At 42.4% G+C, this 15,395-nt stretch overlaps 2 protein-coding genes across 7 annotated transcripts; one reads left to right on the top strand and one right to left on the bottom strand.

Moving 5' to 3' along the window:
- Positions 1-4,140: 4,140 nt before the first annotated feature.
- TINF2 (TERF1 interacting nuclear factor 2) lies at positions 4,141-14,197 on the top strand. 5 transcript variants are annotated; one of them, XM_051980526.1, is made up of 10 exons: positions 4,148-4,771; positions 4,921-5,025; positions 5,184-5,282; positions 5,362-5,469; positions 5,583-5,673; positions 5,843-6,314; positions 6,422-6,489; positions 6,631-6,722; positions 7,171-7,217; positions 7,634-8,022. In XM_051980526.1, the coding sequence occupies exons 1-9, from the start codon at positions 4,568-4,570 to the stop codon at positions 7,186-7,188; spliced, it is 1,257 nt and encodes a 418-aa protein (XP_051836486.1). In that variant the 5' UTR covers positions 4,148-4,567; the 3' UTR covers positions 7,189-7,217; positions 7,634-8,022. The 5 variants fall into 5 exon arrangements, with proteins under 5 accessions (XP_051836483.1, XP_051836485.1, XP_051836487.1 ...); XM_051980523.1 differs by lacking the exons at positions 7,171-7,217; positions 7,634-8,022 and adding an exon at positions 6,859-7,164 and having other exon boundaries at positions 4,141-4,771; XM_051980525.1 differs by lacking the exons at positions 7,171-7,217; positions 7,634-8,022 and adding an exon at positions 12,132-14,197 and having other exon boundaries at positions 4,143-4,771.
- On the bottom strand, positions 8,130-15,281 carry GMPR2 (guanosine monophosphate reductase 2). 2 transcript variants are annotated; one of them, XM_051980534.1, is made up of 10 exons: positions 15,170-15,281; positions 14,706-14,817; positions 14,336-14,455; positions 11,829-11,912; positions 11,265-11,438; positions 10,119-10,200; positions 9,910-10,016; positions 9,679-9,721; positions 8,832-8,991; positions 8,130-8,579 (listed from the first exon to the last, which is right to left on the bottom strand). In XM_051980534.1, the coding sequence occupies exons 2-10, from the start codon at positions 14,790-14,792 to the stop codon at positions 8,390-8,392; spliced, it is 1,047 nt and encodes a 348-aa protein (XP_051836494.1). In that variant the 5' UTR covers positions 14,793-14,817; positions 15,170-15,281; the 3' UTR covers positions 8,130-8,389. The 2 variants fall into 2 exon arrangements, with proteins under 2 accessions (XP_051836494.1, XP_051836495.1); XM_051980535.1 differs by lacking the exon at positions 15,170-15,281 and adding an exon at positions 15,020-15,117.
- Positions 15,282-15,395: the final 114 nt, after the last annotated feature.

Here is a 15,395-nt window from a genome sequence, read left to right as displayed (position 1 = left end):
AGTATCAAAGGTTTGGTCAGATCTATAAATATTGTATACAGACCTGTATTCTGCTCCTGACATTTCTCCTGGAGTTGATGGGCATCAAACACCATATTGACTTTTACTTAACCTCATCTGAAGGAAGCCACACTGGCTTTAGGTAGATGATCTTCTTCCAGGTGTAGGACCAGCCTATTAAGGAGGACTCTGGCATGAATCTTACCAGCAATAATAAAGAGAAAGATTCCACTGTGTCACAGGACAATCTATTCCCTTTATTTTTAGAGAGCTGGACATCCTGGGGCATTCCTCTTGCCACATAATCTGAAAATTTTCATTCACCTTTTGTATGTGCAGTGGACCCCTCACCTTAAAAATCTCAGCTGAAATAGAATCAGCATCAGGTATGTACCACATGAATATCAAATGGCATTCAAAACCTTTTCTTCAGTTGGAACTTCAGCTGGGGAGTGACTGATTTCAATCTGAGGTAAATGGTCAGTGGCGTCAGCATTGAATGATGATGGTCTGTTGAGAACAGTATGGAAATGTTTAGCCCATTTCTCTAGGATCATATCTTCACCACTGATCAACGTGGCTCCATCAACATTGAGTAGTTGAGAAGCACCATAGATTTTTGGCCCATAAGTAGCCTTCAATGAATCATAAAAGAGCTTTGGATTGTTACTACCAGCATAAAACTGAATTTCATGTGCCTTTTTACTCAACCAGGAATGCTGCATCTAAGTTTCAATTGTACTTTACTTTTGATGGAATTGAATGCTAGCTTTTTAGAGATGAACCTGCCATTGATTAAGGTATTAATCAGAGTGTTTAGCATCCAGGCAGCTATGGTGTAGGCATGCTTGTGGGAGGGACAGCCTAGGCATTATTAGCCTGAAACATTGTACTGTGCTGTTTAGGTACAAGCCAAGAATTGTAGCCTCTTAGGAAAAGGATCAGTTATCAGGCATGTACCAGATTACCTAATAAAGCCTGAACAAAAGCTTAAAATAGAGCACCATCTTCTGGGCATTTCAGATACCAACTAATTAAACTAATTAACTAAAAACTCTTAAGAGCTTTAGGAATTGATTTATGGCTGGGAGACATTGGTACAGGACCACCTCGTATGGTGTGCCCTGATAAGAGAAAGAGAAAGTGCTGTATTCTATTAGTAAAGCAGAATTGAATTAGCTCAGAACAAACGTGAGATTGTGTTGTTTCCCCTCTACCCACCCAGAGGGCTTACAACTTGGTTCCTTACCATACCAGGTCTTCAGATGCCTCCAGCGCACCTACCACCCTGCTGCGTTCTTCCTCACAGAACACCAGTCACACCAGATTGTTACGTACAGCCAACCAGCGTTTACTGCAAGATCCCTCTCCTTTATATACCTCTCCTCTGGCGCAGTTACAATTACTTAGATAGACCCCATCTGCGTTATTCCCCACCTTGATTGCCTTGATAAGTTACAAGCCACCCAGAGTTAATCATCAATTTCTGGGTAAACACATTCTTAGAGCTCCTTTTCTGTCTTCACTTAATGCGCATATCCTGGCCCTCTGGCCCCTCCATGCTATGTACATAACAAGATTGAAAGAATCTACACCAGATGTTCATAGGATCCATTTGTGTCCAAGTTATGTCAGAGCATTCTGAGTTCATGTTGGTTTGATCAGTTACAGTCAGACACATTAACTTGACTCTAATATAGTGGTCATTTTGGTCCTCTTCAAGAATGAAGGACAATAACCAACCAACTAAACAACAGCACAAATTATCTCTTTGTAGGTCTAAGGAAGATATCCAAGAATGCAGATTAATGTGCTAGGTAGCGCAGTGGATAGAGCACCAGACTTGAAGTCAGGAGAACCTGAGTTCAAATTTGACCTCAGACACAACACTTCTTAGCTGTGTGATCCTGGGCAAGTCACTTAACCCCAATTGCCTCAGGGGAAAAAAATCTAAGAGTCCCAAGTGATAACTAGTAACACATTTTCATGATAATTGGAAACTCTATTGGTATGACTTTGAAATTGGAAAAGAGGTAACATATGATAGAACCAAAAACAGCAATAAAGAGTTCAGTAAAGATGACCTTTTTATTTCCAGAATTTAAAAAAAAATTTAAATAGCATTTTATTATTCAAAATACATGTAAAATAGTTTTAAACATTAACTTTTGCAAAAAAAAAGTTCTCCATCCTTAACCCTACTCCCCCCTTCCCTAGACAGCAAGTAATAAATATATTATAACATGTGCAATTCTTCCAAACATCATTTCCATTTTTATCATATTGCACACGCGCGCGCGCGCACACACACACACACACACACACACAATCAGATCAAAGGGGGGAAAAATGAGAGAAAACAAGCAAGCAAACAACAACAAAAGGTGAAAATACTATGTTGTGATTTACATAAAAATGACAATTTCTAAGAGTGAGACCATTCAAAGAAAGGTTCTAAATACCACATTTTAGGAAGAACATTGATAAGACAGAGTGTGTACAGAAGTGAGTGACCAAGTTGATGACAATCCTAAACATAACCTGACAAGGCTCAGTTTAGAGAAATGGTATCTAGTTTACAAAAGACTTTGGGGACATAAATGTCTAATTATTTTAAAGGCTGCCATGTAACAGAATAAGTAGATTTGTTCTGTTGATTCTCAGAGGGCATAAGTGGGTGCAGTGGAAGGAAGACAATTGCAGAGCAGAAGTTTAGGCTTAGAAAAAAAATTAACAACTTGAGTTGTCCTCCCAAAAATCTGTCTCAAGAGATGAGGAATGAGTTTTCCTTCATTGGAAGCTAGATGACTCCTACTTGAAAATGTTGTAGAGTACTTAGCTCAGGCATTTGATTGAACTCTAGTTTCTAATATCCCCTTTCTACTCTGATTTCTCAACACCACTGGCCTTACTCTAGTTCATATTTCAATTGTTTTCTACTGGAAGGGAAAGGAAAAGGACAAATTCTAGTCTAAGATACATTCCAACCAGATGCAGTCAATTTTTTTAGTCTTTTGAAGAATCCTTCCAAATCAATTTGTAGACTCTTAGTGTCACCAAACGAATTCCTGACCTAAAGTTAGGATCCAGTGTTCTAAGACAACATACTATCCTTGAATTAGTTTATGTATTGAAATATCTAGTCCCCTTACCTTGGGACTGACATCTCAATCCAAAGCAAATCTGTTGAGTTCAGATGTAAACTATTTCACAGAACTCACAAAGTTTTGGTTGAACCTTGGGTTTCAGTAGACTACTGGGTCATTCTGGGGTCCCAAATGCTGCTACAATCACTTTTGGTCCCAGAGAATATAGAGAAGCATTGCAATACTTCAGAAAAGCTGTGATTTCTTCAGGTTGGGCATTCCTTCAACCCTGATACAGATCACAACCGTTCTGCTCGTAGAGATTCTGAACTATTTCTTATGTCTTTCTCCTTGGTTCCCTTCCCTCCACTCCCCAATCCATCCCCCAAAAGTTCATCTGCTCACCAATCTTCTGAATGTAGGTTAAAACAAACTCTAACCTCACCTTTCTAGTTTTGTAGAACCTTGCCAAGGCTCCAGCTATACACATTAAAATTCTTTGGTTACCTCACTATCAGAATAAAGCATCTATTCTATGTATTCTACGAATACACAAACCTAAATGAGGGATTGTTAATCTGGAATAATTTAGACTGTATGGGAAATGTATCTGAGATTTTGAATGGGGAGAAAATGTCCTTATTTTCACTAGCCAGTAATTGGCTAATTCATCATTTTTTCCATTATTTAAAAACATTATTTTAAGAAGAGGTTTATAGATTTCAAAGATTATAACTAGCTTTTATAGTTACAGAATTATAATTGGGCTGTTAAAGGGGTGCGTGACAAAAAAATAAAATAACGAAACCCTAGCCTGAAGACAGTCACTGGTCGCCCAAAAGATAACCAGCCACACCAGGAGGTGTGAGAGGAACAAGAAAGCAGATAAAAAGCGGCGAACCACGCTCAGTGAGCATGCGCACAAAAGTTATTTCAGTGCTCTGGAATTCGTACCACAGAAGAACCGTGGAGCTGTGTCCCTCAGCTGCCATTGGGTGATGCCAGTAGCGAGTCTGACGTCTCCGCACTCCTTCGCAGCCGATTGGCTCGTTTTTTCTTGACGTCTTTACATCGCTAAGGCGGAACTAGAGGTAGAGTCGGAAGTGACGTGTTGAAGTCGGCCGGTAGAAGTTTCAGTAGTCTCGCGTACCTAGGTGGCTAGACGTTGGGAGTTGTTTTGGCGCTTGGGCTCCTCCCCTTGTTCAGATCCTACTCTCCATCCCTTTCGGAATCTCGGCCTACACTGTGGAAACGATCCCCTGGAAGAAACTGGACACACACAGGCGGCCGGAATTGAGTGTCTCTCCTCTCTTCTTCTCCCTTACCCCCCACCGCGAGGCACCAGCGAACTCCTCCACATCCTTGCGGGGGGGGGGGGGGAGGGGAGTGTGGGGAGTACCAGGAGCCCCCGCCTCTCTATGGGCCGGGTCCGCGACCCCTCTGCCTAAGGGAAGAAGCTCCCCGGCCGGGCTAAGAGGGTAATGTCCGCCCCCTCGGAAGCCGGCGCTGCCGCTGCCGCTGCCTCACTACGATTGGCTGCGGCTGCTTCTTGGTGGGTGGTGCGGAGGCGTCTCTCGGTCCACTATCCCCGAGTTCTGGAGCTGCTGGGAGCCCTGAAGATCGCTGCACCCGGGCTGGTCCGCTCCCGTCATCACGCGAGGCTCTGCTTGGGGCTACGGGCCAAGGTACCGGGGAAGGGATCCTGGGGCAACCTGGACTTTGGGATGCAAACATTGACAGCCACAGGTCTAGGCAAGGAAGGAGGTGCCAGTGGGAGGAGAGGAAAGAGAATGGAATTTGGGGATCTTGGCATAGGATACTGTATCCCTCGTAGGTGATCGTGGAGATGATCTTGGAAGGCCATTCCTGGTCCCTGGTCCTGGATGCCCTAAACTATCATTTTCCAGAGGCTGGCCCACGCGAGTACGGTTCCAAGGCGGTGAGTGGATCTTTTGGTCTAGTTATTAAGTCACCAGACAATGTGGAAGTTCGTTTTGTCCCACTGGCTCAATCCTAAATGGGTTTCCTCTAACCATCAAACCAAACTCTGTCTGGTGCCTCTAACCTGGTTGATCTTTATACTCCCCAAACTCGCAGACTGTAAGGGATCCGAAGATTGTGGAGGCACACGAGGCCTTTTGCCAACGAGTAAAACAGCTGGCAGAGGACCCTGAAGATTTTGCCATTCAGCTGCAGGTGAGGAAATGAACTTTGTTGGAAATTAATTGGGCAAACTCCTCTTTTCAATTTTTATCTGACTTATTCCTTATCTTAGGAACTAGAACAAGAATATGGGGAACCCTTCTTAGTTGCCCTGGAGAAGTTATTATTTGAATACCTTTGCCAGTTAGAAAAGATGCTACCTGAGTTACAGTTGCAAGAGGTAATTTTGTTTTGGGGATGGGAGGGCAAATTGGCAAAAGGAGAGCAGAAAGTGTACAGTTCTTGACTTTACAGTGTTATCTTAATGCTCCTATCCCTATTCTTTCCTTACAGCTTAAGGAAGTATTAGGAGGGATGCAATCTGAAACCTTGGTTCCCCTTCCCCTTACTCAGTATTGCATGGACATGGGGTGGCTACTTCAAGGTACTGATGCCAGCTGGGGCAGTAATCCAGCAAGATGGTGCTTGTGGTGGGATCTTTGGGAAAAGTTCATTAGTCTTATTGAATTAAGATGGCCCTGGTTGGCTTGAGAATACAGAAATATATGATGCCCTTTTGTATAAGGCCCTTCATAAAAAATTTTCTCTTCCAGAGTCCCCGCTTTTTACTGCAGTGAGGGAGGCAGAACCCCAGGAGCAGAGTCCTCTACCTTCTCCCCAACTGGAGCAAGTTTTCCAGGATACTGTTCCCACAATCAAACCCAGCATTCCCTCTCCCGAAGGACAGGATTTAAGGAAAGCCCCAGAAATTCTCACTGGTCGGGACTTCAACCTGGCACCTCTGGGCCGCCGGCAAATCCAGGCAAATTATGCATCTGCCAGGGGAGGTCATAAGAACCGGCCCACTGTCATGCTCTTCCCATTCCGGAGTATGTGCCTTCCAGTCCAAGATGTAATAAAGCATGGGAACAATAAAGAACGTGGGCAGCCTGTGACAGATCCAGCAGGCACTATGGGCACAAGATCAGTCCATCATGGGAAGCACAGAAATTCAGCTCGTTCTCTCCGAGGGAGGGTTCAGGAACAGAACTGGACTTCTGATGAGCCCTCCTCAGAGCAAAAGGAGTGAGTTAAAAAGTGTTGTCTCTTCCCATGCTAGATTGCCCTTTTTCTCTCCCTTTCCGACCACTCCTCCAACTCACCCTTATTTCCTTCATGTCCCTTTACTCCAGGAACTGCCTGGATCATTCCCTGGAGCCCTTGAAGTTGCCATTACCTGCTGTTGGGGCCAGGGAGCCAGGTAGGTATACACTGCTTTGAGTTGGGGGTTGGGAAAGGGAATGCCTCTATTCTGAGAGCAACTTGAAATCTTTGGGGATGCCAGAGTCCTATCTATTTACTTCAGTAAGGAACAGGTTTGATTTTGGTTTCCCTCCTACAGTGTCATCCCCATCTCTGTGCAGCCCTGTGGTTACCATAGGGGACTTGGTTCTGGACTCTGATGATGAAGGGAATGGCCAGAGGGGAGGGAAGGTGAGTGGGAAGGGGCAGGGAGCTTGGGAGGGATGGGGATAGGTCCAACCACAGAGTGATAGCATGCTAATAATATCTGTATGATGCTTAGTAAATGATTGAGGATGACCCGACCTCCATAATCCCCTCTCTGCAGAAGTTTCTTGAAAGCTATCAGAAGACGAAGTTTGGCACTCTGATCCCTACCTTCTGCGAATACCTCTCCCCTGTTGAGCAAAGTTCTGTACTTGCCCAGGCCCCTTCCTGTGGCCAAACTGACCCTATTAAAACCCAGTGGCTTAGGTCTCTTTGATATGGCTATGCACCACTCTATAGTTGATAGAGAACTGGAAAATGGACTGAGTAGATTTGGCTTGCCTTGGGAGCCAGATCCCTTTATTTTGGGATACAGGATTGGTCTTACCTTATCACATTACTTTATCACTTTTTTTTTTTTTTTTTGTAACAGCCAGTGATTAAATTTTGAATCTTCTGAAATGTTGTCTTGGCTATGAGGTAAGGCAGGCTAAGGGTGCCCTGTGGTGTCTATATAGTGTCCCAAATAAACTCAAGTTCCTTTCAACTGAACTGGTCCAGGAATAGGATGAATGCACCGATTCTTGCCTTTCCTTAGAAATTGATTTGACTGGCTCTGGGCCCAAAGTAGTTGAGAAGCCTAGAGGAGGCAATTTCAGAGATGTTAACTCTGAATCTTGGATCCAACTATACATGTGACTTTCATTTGAATATCAAAATACCAAATATGTATTTTTATAAAATGTTCAGGCCACCTTGGATAATCTAATGTAATATTGGTGGTAATGTCACTCTTGTCATAAATAAGAATGAAATGGAGCCAGATGCTATGAAATGCATGGCACAATAGACACCACTTAAAAGATAATTTTGGTCTAATTCCCTTGGTTTTTCAGATGAGGAAACTGAAGCCCAGGAAGGTTAAATGATTTGCCCAAAGTCACAGCAGGAAAGAGCAGACTTAGCCTTGAAACTCTGGTCCCATCTGTAACTCCAAATCAAATGCACATGTTCACTCTACAAGGCTTCCGACCATGCTGAAAATGTGTAGCCCAGCTAATCAACTAAATGTTCCAATATCCTCTGAAGCAATCTAACTTTCTTGTCTTTAGCAATACATTTGTATGCCTCTTTGACTCTGGCTGAACCTTTGCCTTTCAAAAGGGGCCCAGTGCTCCAATGTTCCTAAGAGTAGTTCTGCACATCGTTTGCACATACTGCTTTTTGGGAGAGAAAAGCCAGACTTTGATGCAATATGGTAAATAAACAATGAGATTCAAATTGAGTTTTTTCAGGTAGATACTTATAAACAAAATGCTATTTCTGTGAGTTAGATCAGGCTTTGAGTTCTTACCTGATGTTGCTTTGCAAATAGGAAATCTCAGCAGTGTGTTTATAAGTGACTCCAGCAATATTTATTTGATAACCCTCTTCTTCCTGCCTCCTTCCCAGTAAGAGCCAAATTGACTGGCCTGAGCTTTTTGTGAAAATAGTGAAGCATGAAGGCCACAAAAGGCTCTCTGGGGGACCAAAAAACTACCAAAAAAAAGCACTGATCCAGATAATCCATTGTGGCTGGAATGCACGAGGGTTCTCCACATCACTTCTGCTTTGGATGCTGGTACCGTTGCCAGGCAGTGTTGCTCATTCCCCTAGCTCTCATCACTGAAGATGGGGTTCACTTGCTGGGTGACCCGAATGAAAGTAGTACGTCGGCTGAGCTCCTTTAGCTTGGCTGCCCCAACGTAAGTGCATGTGGAACGGATCCCTCCCAGGATATCCCGGATGGTATGTTCTACTTTACCTTTGAAGGGCACTTCTACTGTTTTTCCTTCTGAGGCCCTGAAACAGATGAGTTTGTTATAATTTCTACTCCTCTGATCCCAGCAATTTTTCTTGCTAATCACTCAGCTATAGATCCTTTCCCTTCTTTCCCCACGCACTTCCCATTCATGCACCATCTGTTCCTGTTAGGTATGGATTCTTTTTAAAAACTGATTTTTCTTTCCCTCTCAATTGTATCCCTAAGAGCCATTTAACAGCATCTTAGTGCCTATTCTTGAATTCATCTATATGCCTTATCTGCTATTATACCTGTACTCAGCAACACCTCCAGCATATTTCTTCATGGCTACCTCAGAACTCATGCCATAGAAAAGTTTGTATTGCTTGCCATTCTTCTTGATTAGTTCACCACCTGACTCAGTGTGACCAGCCAGCATCCCACCCAACATCACAAAGTCAGCACCTGCTCCTGTCAGCATTGGGGAACAGACAAAAAAAAGTTTGAGTTCAGGCATTTATTCCTTACAGAAGTGATTCCCAATAAAGACCCAAATTTCATTCAGGCCTGAATATAATTGGGATCCTTATCTTGACAGAAGCCAGAATCCCTTAAAGGCAAAGAGAGGCTACTCTCTACTATGTATGGTCCCTCGATTATTAGACCTCTACTTTTTTTTCCCCAGGGTTTGGAGGTGACACAATGGCTCCCAGTCTGACTTAGAAGCCCCAAATCCCCTCTCTTGCTGTTGTCCACCCATCTGGGCAGTTTTCTTCTCAGATTCCAGTTAACAGCTCCCTCATTTCAGGGATGTTGGGATTGGGATTTTAGAGTTGGAAAGAACCTTAACCGTAATCAGGTCCAATTTCTTCCTTTTATAGAAAAGGAAAAAAGATTTATAACAGTTGATGAATCTTAGTTGCAAAAAGTTCCAACTCTCTCTTGCTCTCTCTCCAATTTAGCATTGCTAATCACAGAGGCATTAGTAAGGGGGTGGGAAAAGCTAGGTTCTTAGCTTAGGCTTACTCAACAGGAATGAAGTAGAATATGTTAAATTCAACTGCTTCCCAAAGTCTCTCTCTGCCTGTGGGGAGTCTTGGAGTGTCTCAGTAAGGACATAGCATTAGACTCATCTCTTGCCTCAAACAAACTACTTACCAAAAGCCTTAGCCACATCTCCAGGACAGCTGCAGCCGCCATCCTGTGGGGAAGAAACTTTAGTGAGATGGTGATAGTAGCTCAGGATAGGCCCTGATCTTCTTTCCCCATGCCTTTTTTCCCATACAATTAAATTTCCATATGGGGAGAAGTTTTAGCTCACAACTCCCTAAGTTCTTTGGGTTTATTCCCAGATATAAGAAATCGTGTTTTAGCCCTTCAATAACTTACAGAAATGATGTGGCCCTTGAGGCCATGGGCAGCATCAGCACACTCCATCACAGCACTGAGCTGTGGGTAGCCCACTCCAGTCTTCTTACGTGTGGTGCATACAGAGCCTATAGACAGGGACAGAGAGAAGATCCCGGTGTCTCACAGTTGCCTAAAACCACAGGAAGATAGGTTGGGCAGGGTTTTGTTGACAGAGTGAACTAGCTTACCTGGTCCAATTCCTACTTTGATAATGTCAGCTCCAGAAAGGATCAGCTCCTCCACCATTTCCCCTGTCACCACATTCCCAGCCTGTGGAGCAAATAACAAGGAAAGGTTTTGGGGTTTGAAAGGGTAAATGAACCAGGGTGTTTGAGGAAAAAACTAAAAATGTATCTTTGTGCTAAAGGCAACATTGCAGCAGTTTTAGCAATAAAAGGTCTAAGGATACATTTCAACTTCCTTTGCCAGGCAGGCATTTCCCAATATCCTCTTTGTTTATATTAATACCAGTATCTATTTCAGTTGTGTTAAACAAATTCTGACTCATGCATTAACTAGTCTCCATAATTGGTGTGGCACCATTGCATTAGAATCTGTTGTAGTAAAGCACCTTCCCATTGGCCTCAATGCCAGGATGTGGCAGGACATGGAGGACAATTCAGTGAAGAGGAAAATGGATTGATCCAAGAAGTTGCAGTGCCCATCTGGGGCCAGCTCTTGGATATTTTGAGTGTGTGACTACCTTAATAGTGGACATAACTCTACCTCTCACCTGACTCCTGAAACCTGCCAGGCCTTTATAAAAGAGAATTCTGCAAGGTGAATAATGGCCTTATTTCATTATTCTGTATAGTTTTAAAACATCGTTTGTCAAAAGGAAATTAACTGCAATGTGCAAGAATCGGCTATCAACTGTCCCATGTACTTCCTTATACGTGTCCAAGGCACATCTGAGCCTCAGTGAGCAGACCATTCTGTATCACATAAAGATTCTGTTTTGGATATTTGGTCAGAAACTTCTCAAGAGCTGTGTCAGGCATGCTTCATCAAGCAAGAAATACAGGGTGGTTCCAAAATTGGAATGCAGCTTTAAAAGCCTTCTGGGCCACCCTATATATGGAGCACAGAGTTAAGAGTTACAGTAGTATAAAATGAGATGGGATAGGTGAGGTTGGAGGGAAGAAATTCTCTTAATGAGGAGCTGTGGCAAGTTTAGCTTTGAATCTCTATCCATTTGTGAAATGGAGAGATTTGACTAGATAATCTTTGTGCCTGATTCTAAATTCTATAATTTTGTGAAAGGAACAGATAGGATGAGGTGAAGACAAGCCAGGAATATGCCAAGATGTGAAGCAAACAAAGTAAGGACATACCATGATAGTGTGCTGGGGAAAGCGTTTTCTAACATCCTTCAGGAATTCAACAAAATGCTCCGAGTAGCCATTGGCCACATCCAGGCAGATGTATTTCACCTGGGGAATTGCTTCAAGTATTTGTTCTAGTTGTTCAAAGTCTGAAGGGCCTGTTCCTGAGCTGGCAGCCAGATGCTGAAGAAAAAACCATATCAATACCTTAAAACGGGGATTCATAGGTGAATCCCTCAAGGGGCCTTGGGGGTTCTGTGACCTTGTGGGAAAAAAATCATTTTCACAAATGTGTAACTAAAATAACATTTCCCTTTTTTATAACTGTAAGCAACAAACTTTATTTTGAGAAGAGGGTACATAGCAGATTATCAAAAAGACAGGCAAAAGAAAAAGTTAAATCTCTGATCTGACAGATGAGAATATTATGGATAATTAACTAGGCTGAAAGGATTAGAGATATAGCTAAGGGAAAGAAGGCAAGAGTTGGAAGAGATGGGGTTAAATCTGTGAAGAAAAGATCCTATAGATGGCTGCGTTCTGGGAGTAGAACAAGATAGGGTCCCACATTACCTCTAGACAGTCAGGATTCTGGGTAGCAAATTCCTTCCATTGCTCAAGGCTATAGTGTTTGTGGATGGCTGTGAACAGAGAGAACTGAAGAGAAGCAAAAATAGAATGATTTTAACCTTATAAGATTTGTGTCCTTACACAATTCTTTTTCAGTTAGTGTAAAGAAGTAACTGAATAGACAGTAGATGAGCTTTTAGTTGTAGCTAATCCAATCCTGTGTTTACCACAGACTCTCACTCCAAGGATTATAATCACAAGTTTTCTTTTTTTTTTTTTTTTGTAACTTCCTATTTGCCTGTTTAGGATCCCATCTGCTGGCATCTACTCTGATCCTGCTTCAATGCTGATAGGGAGTTAATATGGTAATGAGCAATTGGTGCAATGTGACAGGCAGCGGATATGCAGGCAGGACCAAGAGACTGTCCTTCGTCCTTTGAGACTGGCAGGGACTCCAGGAATACCATATGAGTTTATCCTGTCACAGGGCCCCAAAAGACGAACAGTGAAGATGCTGGGCTTTTGAATTTGCAGGCATCAACTAGAATGGTTGAGGTAAGGTGCTTGATATGAGAGTCTAGATGCCTTGCTATTTTATAAGGCCAGTAGTGCTAAATTAGCATATTTCCCTATATTCTTTGTATCTAGTGAATGGTAGCATTTTAGTAACTGGCTGCCCAAGGAAGTTGCCTTATGTCCTTAAGGTACTATCTGACAATATGGTCAATGGTACTAGAGCTAGCAAGTAATTGATTCCTTCTCCATAACCACTGAAATGAAGAGGGGCAGACTTTTTGTGTGTGATCGTAACTATTTTATTAAATATGTATCTACACTCATGTTCAAGGACAACAATGAGTCTTCAAGCCAAATCCCTTGTTCCTTAGTTCAAAACCTTGAAATATCACAAATTCTTGAAAAAAAGGCTTCCAATAGTTGTGGCCCATGACTGTATTTATAACATGTAAGAAAATTAAGTTGGCAAAGTTAACATAATAAGGCATATTTGAAGAAATCAGGCACTAGCTTGCATCAGCAAAACCCTTTATTTAGCTAAACATCTTTAGACAAGATAAGGGCTAAAAGCTAGCAATGTATTTTACTTTTTCAGCAACATAACCCAAACAATATGCTGACAGACCAAGAAACCAAGGTTCAGGAAATGAAGATTCCCTTTAGGAAATCTTGACAGAATGCTGCATCAGACTAAACACAAAGAGTTTATTTACACACAGCTGTTAAAACATGTCCGTCCAATCCTTGTTATGTTACAATTATGAGATTTATAAGTAGCACACTCTTTATCTGCTTATCTACTCCTTATAGACAAACTCTGACAATACAGATCATTAGTAATGAAATCATGCTTATCACAAATGAGCTATGCTAGAAAAGCATATCTGGAAAATGGACAATAGCACAATTTTCACACATGAAATGAATGGCAAGCTAAAGTTTAGAGACCAGAGGCAAGGAAGAACTACTAATGAGCAAACTCCTTCCACCAATGCAGATAGGCAGATACCCACTACTTGGGGTGGGGTAGATAAGAAGAAACAAATTGTATTCAGAGATTTGCCAAGAGTTACTAAGCTATCATAAACCCATATCTTTCAGACTCTTGACTCAGAGACCACTCTCCTAGAGGACATATTGAGCATAAAATAACACAGCAAAACTATGTTTTTTCAAGAAGTGATAGTAGTCAGGCCAGAGAGGATTACAGCAATTTAAAAAAAAAAAAAAAGACATGCCAACAGACAAATCCATTGATGGACATACAGCCACTAACCAATGGAATATGGCATAGGCCCAGGGTAGAAAAGTTCACTCATCTATCTTCCCGGCTACATTTGGTTGTAAAATTGTCAGCAGCAATATCTTCAAATAGGATGTTCAATAAGATACTGTGTACATAAAAAAATATATCATATTTTATGTAATACAAAAATTAGCATCAGTCTCACTGTATTTAGTGTCTTTAAGTTATGGTTCTGCCATAATTATGACATAAAAGAAGGGAGAAAATATGCTTGGGGAATGGTATAGGTAGAGGATGTGCTTTTATTCACAGAGGGATACACTAAAGTTACTAATTGTTCCCAATGAAAACAAAGGTTCTATAAGAGTGATTTTATAAACAAATGATGGGAAGAATCATAATACAAATGTTTTGTGACTTTAGGCCAGGATTTGGTCTTAATGTTATTCACAGTGCTAATTATGGCTAATTAGGGCAATTCTATTTGTGACATGCCTTTATATATGTTGGGGATGGAGAAAGGGGGGGGGGGATTGCACATTTTATGAGTGGCTTAAGAGATTATAAGGTTGTTTCTAAAACTAAGATAATTAAAAACTCTTCAAAGATGTCCAACATGCATCTGTCCACTCTTGTCCAAAGGCAGGTATGACTGCCCATGAGTACAAAACTGAATTTGGAGAAGGAAATTCTGCAGACAGTTAGGGTTTTGAATATCGCCTAAAGAAGGGACGAAGTAGCACCCTACCTTACAGAGCACCTTGGCCATCTCAAAGGTGCCAACAGTATCCATGTTGGCAGCAATGATGGGGATTCCTGTGTACGTCTGCTTTGAATTCCTGAATTCGAAGGACCTTGTGAGATCCACCTACACAGCGGGGATATGGGATGAGACACAGGAGGAGGATTAGTAGTAATAGCAGCTTTAAAATAATAGTGCTTTAAAATGTGCAGCATTAAACCCTGCTAGGTATATATGTGTGTACATAAATATATATGCACACGTATACACACCTATGAGAAAAACGTCAGATGAACTTTGCTCTTTCCAAATTCCATAATCAACACTTCACACTGATTTTCTAAGGTAGAATAAAGAAAAATAGCCCCAGCCTCACCTCACTGCGGGACTTAAGAGTACTTCGCTTGGGCCTCAGCAGGACATCCTTGAAGTCGAGCTTCACATCATTGTCTATGTGAGGCATGGTGGGATTGAGTGTAAACAGATACCTGAAAGTCAAAAGAAAGGCGGCGACTGAATGTGTGATGGAGTAGAGGGCACCCTCAATCCCACAGTCCCACGGTTCTGCTCGGGCAGCGACTTTACGGCTCTCATCAAAGTCCCCGAAAAGTCACTCCACATTCTTCGCCTTCAAGTAAACTCTGACCTTAGCGTTTGTTACTTTAGGGACCTACATATGAAAGTATTTACCGGGGAAGGAGTTGACCGGAGAAGCATGGCTGATGCCGGCCAAGTACAACCCCACCCTCCCCATAATAGCCTTCCTCTTTCCCCTGCCACCCTTAAAACGAGGTAGGAATATTTTGAGGTGAGAAAGATACGATACAGAAGGAGGATTACTTCCGGGTGTAAAATCCACAGCGGTTGATCCAATTTATAGCTTAGCAACAAGCCACGCGCAGCTCCAATGTCTCAGTTTCAGCCAGGGAGGAAACTAGAAACAGGCCTTAAGGGAGTCTCGCGTGGACTTCTGGGAAACAGAGTCCACCAAGTCGGGCAGACGTTAGACCTAAGGAAGGAAAAACTACAACCCCCAGAGGATGAGCGGGACTGGCCGGATTGTCGC

The sequence above is a fragment of the Antechinus flavipes genome, chromosome 2 (assembly GCF_016432865.1).
Source record: "Antechinus flavipes isolate AdamAnt ecotype Samford, QLD, Australia chromosome 2, AdamAnt_v2, whole genome shotgun sequence".
Taxonomy (NCBI): Eukaryota; Metazoa; Chordata; class Mammalia; order Dasyuromorphia; family Dasyuridae; genus Antechinus; species Antechinus flavipes.
Note: the sequence above shows the minus strand (reverse complement) of the source record. Positions and strands in the feature narration are given on the sequence as shown.